The sequence below is a fragment of the Salvelinus fontinalis genome, chromosome 15 (assembly GCF_029448725.1).
Source record: "Salvelinus fontinalis isolate EN_2023a chromosome 15, ASM2944872v1, whole genome shotgun sequence".
NCBI classification, from domain to species: Eukaryota; Metazoa; Chordata; class Actinopteri; order Salmoniformes; family Salmonidae; genus Salvelinus; species Salvelinus fontinalis.
Window position 1 is genome coordinate 47,480,563 of NC_074679.1, and position 14,174 is coordinate 47,494,736.

General features: G+C 44.8%; 1 protein-coding gene across 2 annotated transcripts; it reads right to left on the minus strand.

The window, feature by feature from the left end:
* Positions 1 to 2,993: 2,993 nt before the first annotated feature.
* On the minus strand, positions 2,994 to 7,928 carry zfp36l1a (zinc finger protein 36, C3H type-like 1a). Of its 2 annotated transcripts, none has more exons than XM_055864034.1 (2): positions 7,730 to 7,928; positions 2,994 to 6,328 (listed from the first exon to the last, which is right to left on the minus strand). In XM_055864034.1, exons 1-2 carry the CDS (start codon positions 7,778 to 7,780, stop codon positions 5,237 to 5,239), a joined length of 1,143 nt encoding a protein of 380 aa, XP_055720009.1. In that variant the 5' UTR covers positions 7,781 to 7,928; the 3' UTR covers positions 2,994 to 5,236. The 2 variants fall into 2 exon arrangements, with proteins under 2 accessions (XP_055720009.1, XP_055720008.1); XM_055864033.1 differs by having other exon boundaries at positions 2,994 to 6,331; positions 7,730 to 7,927.
* Between the last annotated feature and the right edge of the window lie 6,246 nt (positions 7,929 to 14,174).

Consider the following 14,174-nt stretch of genomic DNA (forward strand, 5'->3'; position numbering starts at 1 on the left):
GTCAAATAAATACTCTCCTACTGTACGTATTCGCTTCCATTGTGTCAGCATAATGGAAAGTCAACTGCAGAGGTGGCGTCATCATGGCTGGCATCTTCTTGTCACCATGCTTCAAAGGGTCGTTGCACCACTGAGCAGAGCACCCCCCCCCCCCCCTCAACTTTGTCCTTCTTGAGGTTTTGCTCGCGTGTGCAAGCGTGCGTGTGAACAACCACTTCCTGTGCACGTATGTGATGCCGCTACAATCTATGTAGGCAAATTACCAGCTCATAAACAGGATGCAGCCTGCTCTTGTATCACACATACAGTATGCAGATTTATTTCCCCTGAAAGGCCGCAAACGGAAAGAAAGCATGGTTGGTGAGCACAAGATGTTCTCACCTGGGTGGGCTTGAATAGAGGGAGATGGAGAGATAGGTAGCGTTTTCGGTCACAAAAACCCGCAGGTGTAATGCATTATGATGTACGCACAGGCGGCTGGTGGCACTTTAATTGGGGAGGACGGGCTCATAGTAATGGCTGGAAAGGAATGAATGCGATGGTGTCAGACACATCAAACACCCACCCGGTTCCCGTGGGTTCCAGACCATTCCAGTCACCCCATTCCAGCCATTATTATGAGCCGTCCTCCCCACACCAGCCTCCTGTGATTGTAAGACATGTCATGAGCATGCTTAATACCAGAGTTTTCTACTACTTTGTCCTTTGGAGAAGTTAAGAGCGTTCGTTTCATTTCTTCAACGGCTGTTCTGTTCTTGAGGGTTCTTAGGGTTGACTGCCAAAATAAAGAAAACACTTGAGGAAATGAGGGATGCGACGTTTTGTATATTGGAAGCAGGTGCTCCCACACAGGTGTGGTTTCTGAGTGAATTAAGCCATTAAAACATCCCATCTTGCTTAGAAAAATGGCCCGTCGCCTATTATTTTGGCTACTCGGGCTGAAGGAGAAGTCTCAGTGACTTTGAAAGAGGGGTCTCAAATGAGCATAGGGCGTTTAAAGTGTGTTTGTGTGTGTGCGTGTGTGTGCGTGTGTGTGTGTGTGTGTGTGTGTGTGTGTGTGTGTGTGTTTGTGTGTGTGTGTGTGTGTGTGTGTGTGTGTGTGTTTGTGTGTGTGTGTGTGTGTGTGTGTGTGTGTGTGTGTGTGTGTGTGTGTGTGTGTGTGTGTGTGTGTGTGTGTGTGTGTGTGTGTGTGTGTGTGTGTGCCCAGTCACCAAATCTCAATCTAATTGAACACTTACGGAAGATTTTGGAGCGGCGCATCTTTTCCACCCCAATCAACAAACACCAGATTACGCAATTCATCATGGTAGAATGGTGTGGCATCCACCCAATAGAGTTCCAGACACTTGTAGGATGCATGCCAAGGTGCATTGAAGCTGTGCTGGCGGTTTGTGGTGGCCCAACGCCCTGTTCAGACACTTTATTTGGGTGTTTTCTTTATTTGAGCAGTTACCTGTACATTTCCTTGGGGCTAAGCTCTTTACACAGCCTGGTCTCATTGATTAGACCTAACATAGAACATGTAAATCCGGGACACTCAAATGATATGTCACATTTGGTATAACATGAGCGTCTAACAAGCCAAAGGTTGCGTGTTCGAATCTCATCATGGACAACATTAGCATACGAAATACGAAATGCTCTGAGGCCAGGTTGCTTTACAACACTGAGGTAATGGCTACATGGCACCAAAATGCTCTGAGGCCAGGTTGCTTTACAACACTGAGGTAAAGGCTACATGGCACCAAAATGCTCTGAGGCCAGGTTGCTTTACAACACTGAGGTAAAGGCTACATGGCACCCAAAGATGTTTAGCAAACCTTGTTTGCACAGGTGGACAGTCTCATCTGTCTACCTATCATGATTTGAAGGAGGGGGAGGTAGGCTGGGTAGAGGCCTGGGCCTAAAGCAGTACCAGGCCCACAACAGGTGCTCCCTCTCCCCTGGCATGTTCAGGGCAACACCCAGGAACAAGATAATGCATCAGAAGCAACAACCTGAACTGAGGAAACAAGTAGGGCTTATGGGTCAACTGACTGGGGCAGCACTCGGCAAGTTAGTTCCATTAGGAGTTAGTTCCTGATCTTCTCTGTCATCTGATACAAAACTGAGGGTAGAGAGGTAAGTATCTGCCTGGTGCAATAGAACAAATAAAGTAGTCCGGTGGTCATGAAACAGGAGGAAATGTTTTTACGATGGGTGAATTGAAGAGGTAGGTAGACCAACGATCTGTAGTCCAATAAGAAGTGCTCATTTTAATTTGGGAATTTCAAAACATTTTTGTGCTCTACTGAACATGACCCTTACCATAGTCACGACACCCATCTCTGACTACTTTTCTTCTCACTGACTGACTGGCTCTCCATATCCGCTTCTCATAACCTCAATGACCTGATCAACATTTCCAGGTAAACAGAGCATGGTATCAGTCTGTGTAATCAAACCAGCTCATTCAGAGTTTGATCACCCTGGGACAATCCCCGAACAGGTCTGTCCAGTCCACCAATCACCAGGCTGCTCCCTCTCCTGTCTACCAATCTGCTCTCTCTCATGTCCACCAATCATCAGCTGGCTCATTGAAACTCCCTCCACCCCACATGCGGTACGCACAGATCTCTGTTTAACTAATTGAATCAATAAACGATACCGTTTAACCATTTATTGGTATTCAGTATGTATTAACATGTAGTAAACGTAACAGGCCGTCTGTGCTTAGTAAGGTTAAATCAGTGTCCACATCTGTCACCAAAAGATAAGCTGCCGGTGTGACATTTTGTTCTGGGACGTGCCGCAACAGGAATCTCTTGTCATGAATTGTCATTTTCCCTTCAACAACAAATAGTCTGCCATTGCATCAGAGTCTATTGGTGCAGCAAGGTAAACCTTGTGTAAGAGCCCTGTTAAATGTCATGCTTGACTATCCCTGACAGAGAGGACAAACCAGAGGTCTTCAAATCAGTTCACTAATGGGTGGATGAATGAATAGACAACAATTGTTTCAAAAATACAGGGTTTATTGGTTAACTGCAATCAATAGTTACAAAAAGAGAAATCAGTTTCTAATATAAACTCACATAGAAATGACTGTAGTGAAAAACCATGGCTGAGAAAAATACATTCAACAGTTTTACGTTCTTTGTGTCAATAATCCTGTTTAACCTTGCTCAAAACTTTAAGGAAACATGGAACAAGGAATTTAAACAATTTCACCATCTTCCATCGTTTAATATAAAACTTTAGCTACCTGGAATGTATTCAAAAGTAGGCACTTTATAACAGTTGGGGGCCATGCAAGTGAATCAAACATCCATCAAAAATACAAATGTCTTCTCCTCAACCCATTTGGTCACTGCTATTGCTTGTAATACAAATAGTATTTTTCCTCTAAATCCTTGGTTAACTGTATTCCATAACATTCAGACATAACCTTCCTTTAAACCCGACACTCAAATCAGGATGTGATAGTGAACATGGAGATAACTCATCATTATGTGTTGTACCTCTTGGTTTTACCGCTTTAGTCATAATTATGAAAGAGAATCCTGATTGGTCTCCATATGGAACCAAGCTGGCGTGATTTAAAAGAATACAAATAGCTGAATTGAGTGAACAAAGTAATAACAGTAAAGTACTGTTACGGTCATAGAAAACGTTCTAAAGAGTAAGGGAGGATAGGACAGTTCCGGGATGATAATGCAACAAGTATTTTGTCCCTAGAATTGCAGAACAATAATAGGGAAAACTGTTTGTTTTTTAAGTCTACAAATAAATAATCAAAACGCGACATTTTTTTCCTGTATTTTTTTTGTTGCTTTTTAAATTAAGTTTTATTTTAACAAAGTGTAGTTACAAATATTGTTGCAGTCATTGTAGTACAATATATTAAACTGTGGGGGGGTGGGGAGGGAAACTGACAAAACATCTTCACAATCTTTAGATTAATACCGAAGATCATAACTTAACATAAAAAGAAAATATATTCTATTGTTCATTATCCAGATAAATACAAAATTAACAAAAAAAAAACTAAATGCATATGATCACCAATAAATATGTTTCGATAAGTTAAATAAGCAGTGACAAGCACCGATGCTCGGAAAGTTTTAAAAACAAACTATAATAATAACAATTTAAAAAATGGATAAATCAAAAACCATAGAAAGAAGCAGGGAGATGTCATGACAGCTGCTCCTCAGAGCCAGAGTCTGATTCTATAAGGGAAGAGGAAAAATAAGATAGCTTAGAGATCCCATCTCAAGTTGCAGGAAGTAGAAGAACTGCACCATGGGAATGCTGGAATTCCCTGCTGCCTGCAGAACAGCATGGACGGAGGCGGGCTGGACAGAAACCAAATCGTCTTCAAGGTTTAATAACCAGTTAGACATTAAAGACGTCCTTCCTTCCCAGAAACAACCGCCAGTGACCAGCAACACTTCCTGTGTCTGTCAGTCACTTCCTGCATACAGACTCTGTCCTGCTCCGCTATTACAGAAAATGACACTCAACAAAGAACGCTTGAGAAGAACTATGACGGGACAAGTTGACGTTGAAAGAATCGAAACCCTCAGACAGTAGTCCATCCAACTCTCGCACATGCTACGCACAAACCAACTGCTCCAGGCACTTTGTTTTAAAACTATTCATATCATTTCAGTTTATGTATTTTTTGTTGTTGCTCAAAGTCTATAGTAAAAACAGCTGGGGTTGATCTGAGGACAGGGTGTGTTAATGAGCACCCTCCAGCTAGCTCAGCACAGAGTAGACCAGGGAAGTGAGCTTGAGAGGTGGTAACGTCAGAGGATGGCGGTGGAAGAGTGGGGCGTGTGGTGCGATGATACACTCCCCGTGCCAAAGGCCCACTAGCACTGCTAAGTGTTCAAGAACAGAAAGACAGGTGGCACCTGGCAAAACAACAGTCTAACAATCTCTTTTTCTTTTCTCACACCATCATTCTCATTGTTCATTCATTTCCTCTCCCGTTTTGGCACTATGCCAGAAGACGGGGTAGGCTCTATGAGGGGAGTGGAGTAAACAGCAGGGAAGAGATATCTGGGGTGATTTGAAAACAAGTTCCCTTAATTAAGTCACTTTATCCTTAGATCATTCAAACTAGGAACTAAATTGATATTGTTTTGTGGAGGAAAGGGGTAGGGGAACATGGTAGAGGGGAGTGCCATTTTCCATTCATTTTCTCTTTCTGGGAGACGACAGATAACATACATGAATTAGGAGCAGTCTAGTCATCAGAGACAGAGAGGCGGCTAAAGATGGGGAGGCGTCTGTTGGCGTCCAGGCTGGGGGACTCTGACCCGCTGAGACTGCCCCCTGAGCTGCTCTGATACCCCTCCTGGTCTGACAGGGAGTCCTGTGGAGGGCTGGACGGAGACTCAAACATCTGGGTGGGGGACTCCGACATGGGCCTAAAGAAGTAGGGGGTGTTGGTCGGAGACAGGGGTGCAGGGGTGTTGGGTTCGGTCCCCGCGGGGCCGCCGGATCCCAGGCTGGGGCCAAAGAGGTTGGCCAGCTCCTGGCTGGAATATGTGAAGGGGTTGCAGCTTGGCCACTCAGGCATCTCTTCTGGGGAGAACATGGGTGTAGGGGTGAGGCTGTCCTCTCCTCTCAGACCTCCGGAGCTGGGGAACCCTGCGAAGCTGTAACTGTGCTGCAGACGGGGACGCTCCAGCTTATTGGAGGAGAGCGGGGAGAAGGAGGATCCGGGAGGGGGTCCACGGCGCTCCTCTGCGTTGTGGATGAAGTGACAGCGGGGACCGTAGGGGCAGAATCCGATGGTGTGGAAGGTGCGACACAGCTCGGTTTTGTATTTAGGGTGGCGGCTGAGAGAACGCAGCTCGTGGATGCCGTGGGCGAACTGACACTTGTCGCCGTACTTGCAGGCTCCGTTCTCCTCGAACGGGCGGCACAGCTCCGTCTTGTAGCGGCTGGAGTTGACCTGGCTCTGCTGCTGGCTCTGGCTGTTGCATCCCAGGCTGGTAGGACTAGCCGGCCCCAGGCACTTCTGTAGGAGCCTCTCGCCTGTCTCAGAGAAGGAGCGGTCTCTCATGCGGTTCTCCTTGTTGCTGCCACTGATTAACCCGGAGGTGACGGAGCAGGGGTCTGATATCTTCAGGCTGTTGAGGAACTGGTTCTGGTGGAACTTGGAGCTGGGGTTGTGGTTGGGAAGGGTGACCGAGTGGTACACAGACACCCCTCTGCCCAGCGAGGGGGTCCCCACAGCCTTCCTGTCCCTGTCCAGCAGGGCTCCGGTGGGGGTGGACATGGCATGATGGGGGGGGCTCAGTATGTTGTTGTTGTAGTTCAGCATCTTGTTCTTCTGGAAAGAGACAAAATATTAGATCGAAAGTCAACACAAAAACAAATGTATTTATATGAAGAAAAAAAAAAATCACAAGAAAGAGTGTTTTACATTTCATAAAGGGAAGGAAAACATCTATAAAGAAATCCCTGAATGACCATTGATGTTCGTCTCGAATTAAATCCTAAGGCGGATGCAGACCTATAGAACAGAACAGCTGGTTTGGCAAGTTGCCCTACTGAGGAATGTGTGCCTGCAAAGTAAATGGCGCAAAGGAAGGAGCGCGTGAGAGCGATCATGGTCCCGGTTACAAAGGAGCTGCTGCAGCTTTTTTGAATCATTTGAAATGAAAAAGCGAAATGAAAACGTAGTGTGAAAGAACCTCAAAATGGAAGGCATAGTAGGCTAGTAACGAAGTTCTCTTCAAAAGAACACTCGCATCAGGCCTAGATATGCATGACTAGGTGATTGATGGGATAAGAAAGCATGTTTTGCCTCACACACACAAGATTCATGAATAGCTAACGTTATGTGGACCCTTTTATGCACAATAATAACTTTAAACGGAAAGTTCAGAAGTTGTTAATACATCAATGCAATTCATACAGGATATATACATATTGCAAGTACAAAAATATCCTATATTCGACGTGCCACCGGTAAGTCTACACGTTTCAATAAATCAATGCTCAACTGAAGTCAGAATCATTAGGCTATGCGTTTCAAACTGTAGTTTCAGGCACGAGTATATTGACACTTGATTGAATGAATGCAACATCATGGCAAATATAAATCGGATACATGTACGCTCCAATTCTAGCAGATTTGAATTACGTGTTGGTCAGCGAAAAGATCCAATTGATCCAACTGCACATTACAAAATAAGTTTCGATCGCCAGGCTAACTGTTTCCATTGAATTAAAATCAACAAAAGCACTCGTGGTTAACACTTTACTTGAGCAAAAGTAGCAGGCCAGCAAGTTTCCCATTATATCAGTCGATTTAAACCCGTCTGACTCACTCTTATGACGGGATATTAGCAATCAAACAAGGAAACGAAAGTTAGTCAACAAACAAAGTAAAAGTTTAAAAAAAAATCACAACACGAGACATCATGCATCAGAGGCTAACACTGCTCTTGGCCCGAAAGCACATCATGGAACTCACTCCCGGGTAAAATTAGTTTGCAAGCTAAATTAGCAAACTATAGTAGTTACAGTTTCGCGTTATAGCAGTCTGATTTAAATGTTAATGGACCCCTTTAATAAATATGCATTAGAACAAAAGCGTAAACATTTGAAATTAAACCACACAAAACTAGCCTAGTGAAATGTCGAATTCCAGCACTGACTTGCCTCCATCCATTGGCTAGGTTAGAGAAAAGCCGAGTAGGTGACTTTCTGTAGCTAAAGTTACCTTGTTCATTACTTCGCTGAAGTCGAATGGCGAAACCACTGCCATGGTCATCTTGGCAGCGTTGAAAATAAAATCCAAAAACAGTAAAAATGTATGTTTTTTTTAATTGAAATTACACAGGATGGCAAGTTCTGTTTTGTCAACTTTTTTTTGCCCTAACTACTAGTACACCCCCTCTGCCTCGCACCAGTTCCGTGCATTTCCTTTATAATCCTGTGCAGGAGGAGCTTGTAGTGACGCGTCTTTTCTTAGATCGAACTTTTTTTGTGGGGGTTGGGGGTGGGGGGGACAGTTGCACCAGTTGCAAGCATCTTCTCAGCGCACATGTTGCATTGACTTTGAAACACTAATAATACTTTTCTCCCAAGTTTTCAAAACAAACTGTAATGCGCTATGCTTTCCCCTCTCATCTTGTTCAGTCTGCAGAATGAAGTTGCAGCACAACGTTACATTCAATATATTGGAATCATCCACGTAGGAAAAAATGCCAACTAAACAATTTCCTATTCCAACATGCAGACTTGCACTTACAGCAACACTCGTGAATACATTTTCCAATGTAAGTGTTATGAGTCATGAGCCTAAACCCTTCAATCCATCAAGAAGCTTAGGCTTGTCAACGGTCAGCAAGGCCTATTGACTTTTGTTTGTTCAAAGTTGCAGGATTTCTGCATGCCAAGTTTTTGTTCAAGCAAGTTTTGTAGCCTAGTAGACACAGTGTAGTCTACTATCCCACCCCGTGTTACTGTATTATAATAAACCACATACTGTACATTGTATTACTTGCCTAGGCATACTTTATTATAAGTTGGGTTGTCTAGTTTGAAGGTGTTCTAAACTTCCCCAAGAACACTTTCCTCAAGATCTTCTAGGCAGACAGTCAGAACTTGTTTACTTTGTAACGCCCCCCCCTCTCTCTCCCCCCTCTCCCTTTCTCTCTCTTTCTCTCTCTCTTTCTCTCTCTCCCCCCTTCCCTCTCTCTCTTAATTCAAAGGGCTTTATTGGCATGGCAAACATATGTTTACATTGCCAAAGCAAGTGAAATAAACAAGGGAAATAAACAATCAAAAATTAATAGTAAACATTACACTCACAAAAGTTTTTTAAAGTGTTATATTATTGGCAATGTTTTAACAATGTGCAAATAGTTGAAGTATCTCTCTCCCTACATTGTATCCTCAGGCTCCCTTCTGCTATCATCCTATTTCACACACACAACACACACAACACACACACACACTGTCATTAATTTACTCTTAATTGTTGGCCTGTTGAACAACGGACTTTCCGGTGGATTCTGTTAAGGCAGCCAGGATTAGTTTAACCCTTACCTACCTCGCTCAACTACAGCCATACAAACACACACACACACAAACACGCACGCACGCACGCACGCACGCACGCACGCACACACACACACATACACACACACACACAGCACAGCACAGCACAGCCACATGTAATGCAGCCTACAGCCTTGGCTCAGTTTACAATGAAAACCTGCTCTGTTATTTGAAATTCACGGACTGCTCCCTGATGACTGAACAGGAAGTCTCATTGGAAGTTACAGCATGAGAAGAGGCATCCACTGTTCTACCGTCTATTCCGTGCAGTTGCAGTGTTAATAATCTATATTTGCACCATAGATGTAGGCTACATACTGTATATAGTGTAGGGCTATAATATTGTAGCCTGGGCAAACAGTGACCATAGGAGTTGGCAAGACAGCACAAACAGATCTGGAGCCAGGCTAATAATATCTAGTAATATTGTAATCATCTCTATTCATTCCCCATCAGGTTATTTACAGATAGGTAGGCTATAGGCCTGTAACCGAATACCATAGTGATCTCACCATGTTCAGACACATAACAGGCAGCCACAATCATGTCGTGTATGTAAAAAGAACTAGGTAACCCTATATGCAAATCTATTGTAGTCCGCCCTGCCTCGACTAACCTACACACGCGCACGCACGCACGCACGCACGCACGCACGCACGCACGCACGCACGCACACACACACACACACACACACACACACACACACACACACACCTCCTGTAATCCATGACTGAGCAAGACAGAAAGAAAGCTGAGGGTGAAGGAGGGAGGAGAGGAGAAGAAAAGGAGCTGTTAAAAAGGTTGGAGGAGGGAATGGGGGGAGGAGGGGGGTAGGGTGTTGTGAGGGAGGGGTAGATTTATAGAGGACGTTTATTACTACACACTGGCCTGGGGGGAGAGGGGGAGGAGGAAAGGAGAGGGCCAAAACATTCATCCCCCCCATTCCTTTCCTGCTTTCTCTTCCCTTTACCCAGCAGCCATGCAACACAGAGGGGCCCCGGGGACTTAGCTATGTTGACGTTTGTTTTCAATTGAATTATTCTATTTGAGTTGAGAGATCAGGAGACAAAACAGAAACATTCTTGGAGCTCTCATAGGGACTGGGAGGGGAGGCTCGGGCTTGGAGTCTAGGCTGAGGAATGACTGCAGTTATTTTGGAGACAGTGAAGAAGAGGAGTGTGTGTGTGTTTGTGTTTTATGAGGACTCAGTGCTGTATGGAGTTATCTCATCTCATCACCCCCTGGAGTGGTTTGAGCCTACAGACAGACCGGATGGAATGACAGACACAGCTGAGGGAAAACATGTCTGTCTGCAGTTCAAAGAATGTTCCTGATTAATAAGGTGGTTCTGATCCATTGCCTCCTGAGGAAGAAGCCTGTGTGTGTGTCTGTGTCTGTGTGTGTGAAGAGAGGCTTGACTGTATGATGTATACTGTATGTGGCTTTCTTCCTGGTCCTTGGATAAGGCACCTGTTTCCTCCCACCACCACAAACAAGCAGGCTGCTCAGTCAGAGGATATCAGATATGCCCTTTACAGATCCAATCCTTACAGCCAGCCAGTCAGCACTGGTTTGAATTGCTCACACCCAGCTCCCAGGCAAAACAAATCAGTGACTCTCTATCACTTTATATCAGCTACTCTGTAGGCAAACACCATGCTCTGGAAGTGGACGCGAGCTTCGTCATGTGGCGGCAGGCTTCTCTTCGCAGTGTCATTCTGACTTCATCCTCCTTGATCTCGCTGTCACCATCCTCCCTTTCCACAGTAAGGTCAAGGCTGTCTTCCTTTGCTGCAGGCTGCAGGGATTTGAATGTGTCCTATTAGAGAATAAGAGGGAGCTGAACTCCCCAGCCTTTCCAGCCCTTATCTGACTGTTTGGATATGCTGTGATATCATCCTCCTGTTTGAATCATCCGGGTTGCTGGGGAGGGTAAGGAGGGTTGAGGCCTGAAGCCACTGATCATGTTTAGATGTTATGAAGGGGAAAGAATCATGTGAATTGAGATGAAAGGAGATGTAGGAAAATATAGAACATCCAAACTAGGTGTTATCAGAAGAGACCGGGCATGTGGATGGCACAGGAGGTTGGTGGCACCTTCATTGGGGAGAACAGGTCCGTGGTAATGGCTAGAGCGGAATTAGTGGAATGGTATCAAATACATGGAACATTTGGTGCCTTTCCATTTGCTCCGCTCCAGACTTTATTATGAGCCGTCCTCCCCTCAGCAGCCTCCTGGGGTGGATGGAATAATATCCTGACTCGCTGAGAAGCATGTCAACAGTTGATTGCAGTTCTCTGTTGCATCCTGTAGAGGGTGTGCTTCTCCCTTTTCCACATCCTCTCACTTTCCTTTAGTCTCTCGCTCTCTCTCGCTCTCTCGCTCTCTCTCTCGCTCTCTTTTTGCGAGTCTCTCTATTCCCCTGTATTTTTACCACATCTTCTCCTCCTACGCACCTTTCCCTCCTTCCTCCCTGGGTTCTGTTCTTCAGTTCTTTCCCCTAGCAGGGGATGAGAGAGAAGCCCCTGTGATTGTCTCCTTTCATGTTTAATGTGATGTTTACTAAGTCTCCGTCCCAAATGGCACCCTATTCCCTATACAGTGCATTATCCTTCACCAAAGCAGTGCACTATGAAGGGTGCCATTTTGTACACAGTTTCCATGGGAAGAGTTGGTTCGTCAGGATGACTGTGGTCTTCTTACTCTGTGTTTCATGTGGCTGGTGGGAGATAGAGGGAAATAAAAAAGAGAAGAAGAAATTAATTGTCCATAAAAGAGTAGCCACAATATTGTTCGCGGCGTACCACCAGCTGCTCTTAGTGTTCCCATGAAACACCACCCCCTAAATGACCATCTACTACCACCGCTTACACGCACACACGCACACACACACGCACACACACACACACGCACACGCACACACGCACACACACACACACTGCACACGCACACACACACACACGCATGCACGCACACCTTGCATGTGTTCCAATGGCAGAGGAGGCAGGGTGGAGCATTGTGTATATGTTATGCTATGATCATCCTGACAACCCTAACACAGCACAGCTCACCCATGACCTCTGGGAAACACACATTATGAACATGATTCGCTTGGACCCTCTCAGTGTCTATTCAAAGCAACATTATACCAGAGACAGGATGGTGAAATCTCAACGACAGAGAAAATGGAAAATCTCCATGCATAACTTCCCTCACAGGAAAAGAAAGTTCTTGAATTGAATTCTGTTGAGTTAAGTTGAATTGAAGTCTGTTGAGTTAATAAGTTGAATTGAATGTCTACCCACTATTGATAAGCAGATGCTGTTATAACTGATGAGCATTTCACCTATCCTGACAGTTTTCTGTGTGGAAACGCTTTGCTCGCGAGAGTTTGTAAACTGCCAATTGATAGTGTGCAACTTTGTACAAATCTGTATTTGATTAGAAGACATTTGTGTCTTTGTGAGACTCGTTTGATTGGTTGTTCTTCTTCGGGGAAGAAAGGAGAGGAGAGAAGAGAAGAGAAGAGAAGAGGAGAGAAGAGAAGAGAAGAGAAGAGAAGAGGAGAGGAGAGGAGAGGAGAGGAGAGGAGAGGAGAGGAGAGGAGAGGAGAGGAGAGGAGAGGGGAGAGGAGGAAAGGATTACATATTTTGGGGCTGTCCTGAATCAACCCAAGGCATGGAGTTGTAAGACAGATCACATTATCTTCTGAAAACTTGTTTGGTTTAGTTGGTCCAACCTGTGATTTCTCCCAGTGCTGTATCTCTCACTGCTCTCCCTCAAGGTGCCCGTCTGTCTGTATTCCAAAAACTGTAATTACAGTTATCCTCAATATGTCCAAGTAGAGCTCAGCTCCTAAACCTGTAACTAATGTTCCACAGTTGCATGTTTGTCTCACGTTGTGTTTTATGGAGAGACTGAATGTCTGTAGGTTTGCCTGTAATACCCTGTAAGTGAAGACTGCATTGGCCCTAAATCTCTTTAGGCCAGGTTAGATTCTGGCATGTTAGTGAGTGGTTAGGGTAAGTGGTAGGGTAAGATTACGCCTTGGCATGCCAGTAGGCTATGTCTGTTGGTATGCATGTGCCTATGGCTGTATGTGAAGACTCCATTGGACCAGAGTCTCTTTGACACCAGATAACAGAGGATTGTGGTCATCTGTAGTGACTGCACCCAGTGGTCTGTATCAAGAGGAAGGTGTCTCTAGCCTGGTCTCTGAGATCTGTTTGTGCTGTATAGCCAACTCCTATGGTCGTTGGCCCGAACAGATCTGGGACCAGGCTAAGGTGTCTCGGCTTCCGTAAGTGGAAGGTCATTGGTCAGACAGCGTCTTTGAGAATCCTCACCAGGGGTGAAAAGTCTTTGTCTTGTTTTCTAACTGTCTCCTCATCTCAGTGAACTGTTGAGTCTCCCCAGGAGGTGTTTTGTTCTTGTGAAACAAATTGACTCCACTGCGTCTCAAATTGCACCCTATTCCCTATATCGTGCACTACTTTTGACCAAAGTCCTGGTCAAAAGTAGTGCGCTATATAGGGAATAGGGTGTGAATTGGAATGGAACCTCTGTTTAATGGAGAGATGATGAGCAGGAAACGACCCAGATGAGCAACAGCAGAGGTATGTGGAGAAAGATCAGGGGGCTGTAATGCCAGAAATCACTCCTCTTTCTCCTTTTTCCACTTTTTCCAAAATGTCTAAATGTTTTCTCTCTCTCTCTCTCTCTCTCTCTCTCCGAGGAGCAGCTTTTTATGTTCACAGAGGAGCCAGAAAAGATCAATCCCTTTACCTCTTTCGATTATTATTTTACAAAATATGTTTTCAATCATCTCTTTGAGAGAGTTTTTAAGACCCAATGAGAACATATGATTAGCTACAGCCGGTGCGTGGATGGAGAAACACAGTAGCTAACGGAAATGGGTTTTGATAAAAGTGTACTATGTCCAGTCCAACAGGAGTTTGAACACTATTCTTTTGGTAAAGGAACACATCCAAACCCTTAACTACCATCTCTGAGTTTCTGACAATGGTCCAGTCCAACCTCTGCCCATAAACTGTTCTCCCTCTCTGCCCCCCCCCCCCCAAAAAAAAAAACCTGTTTACGT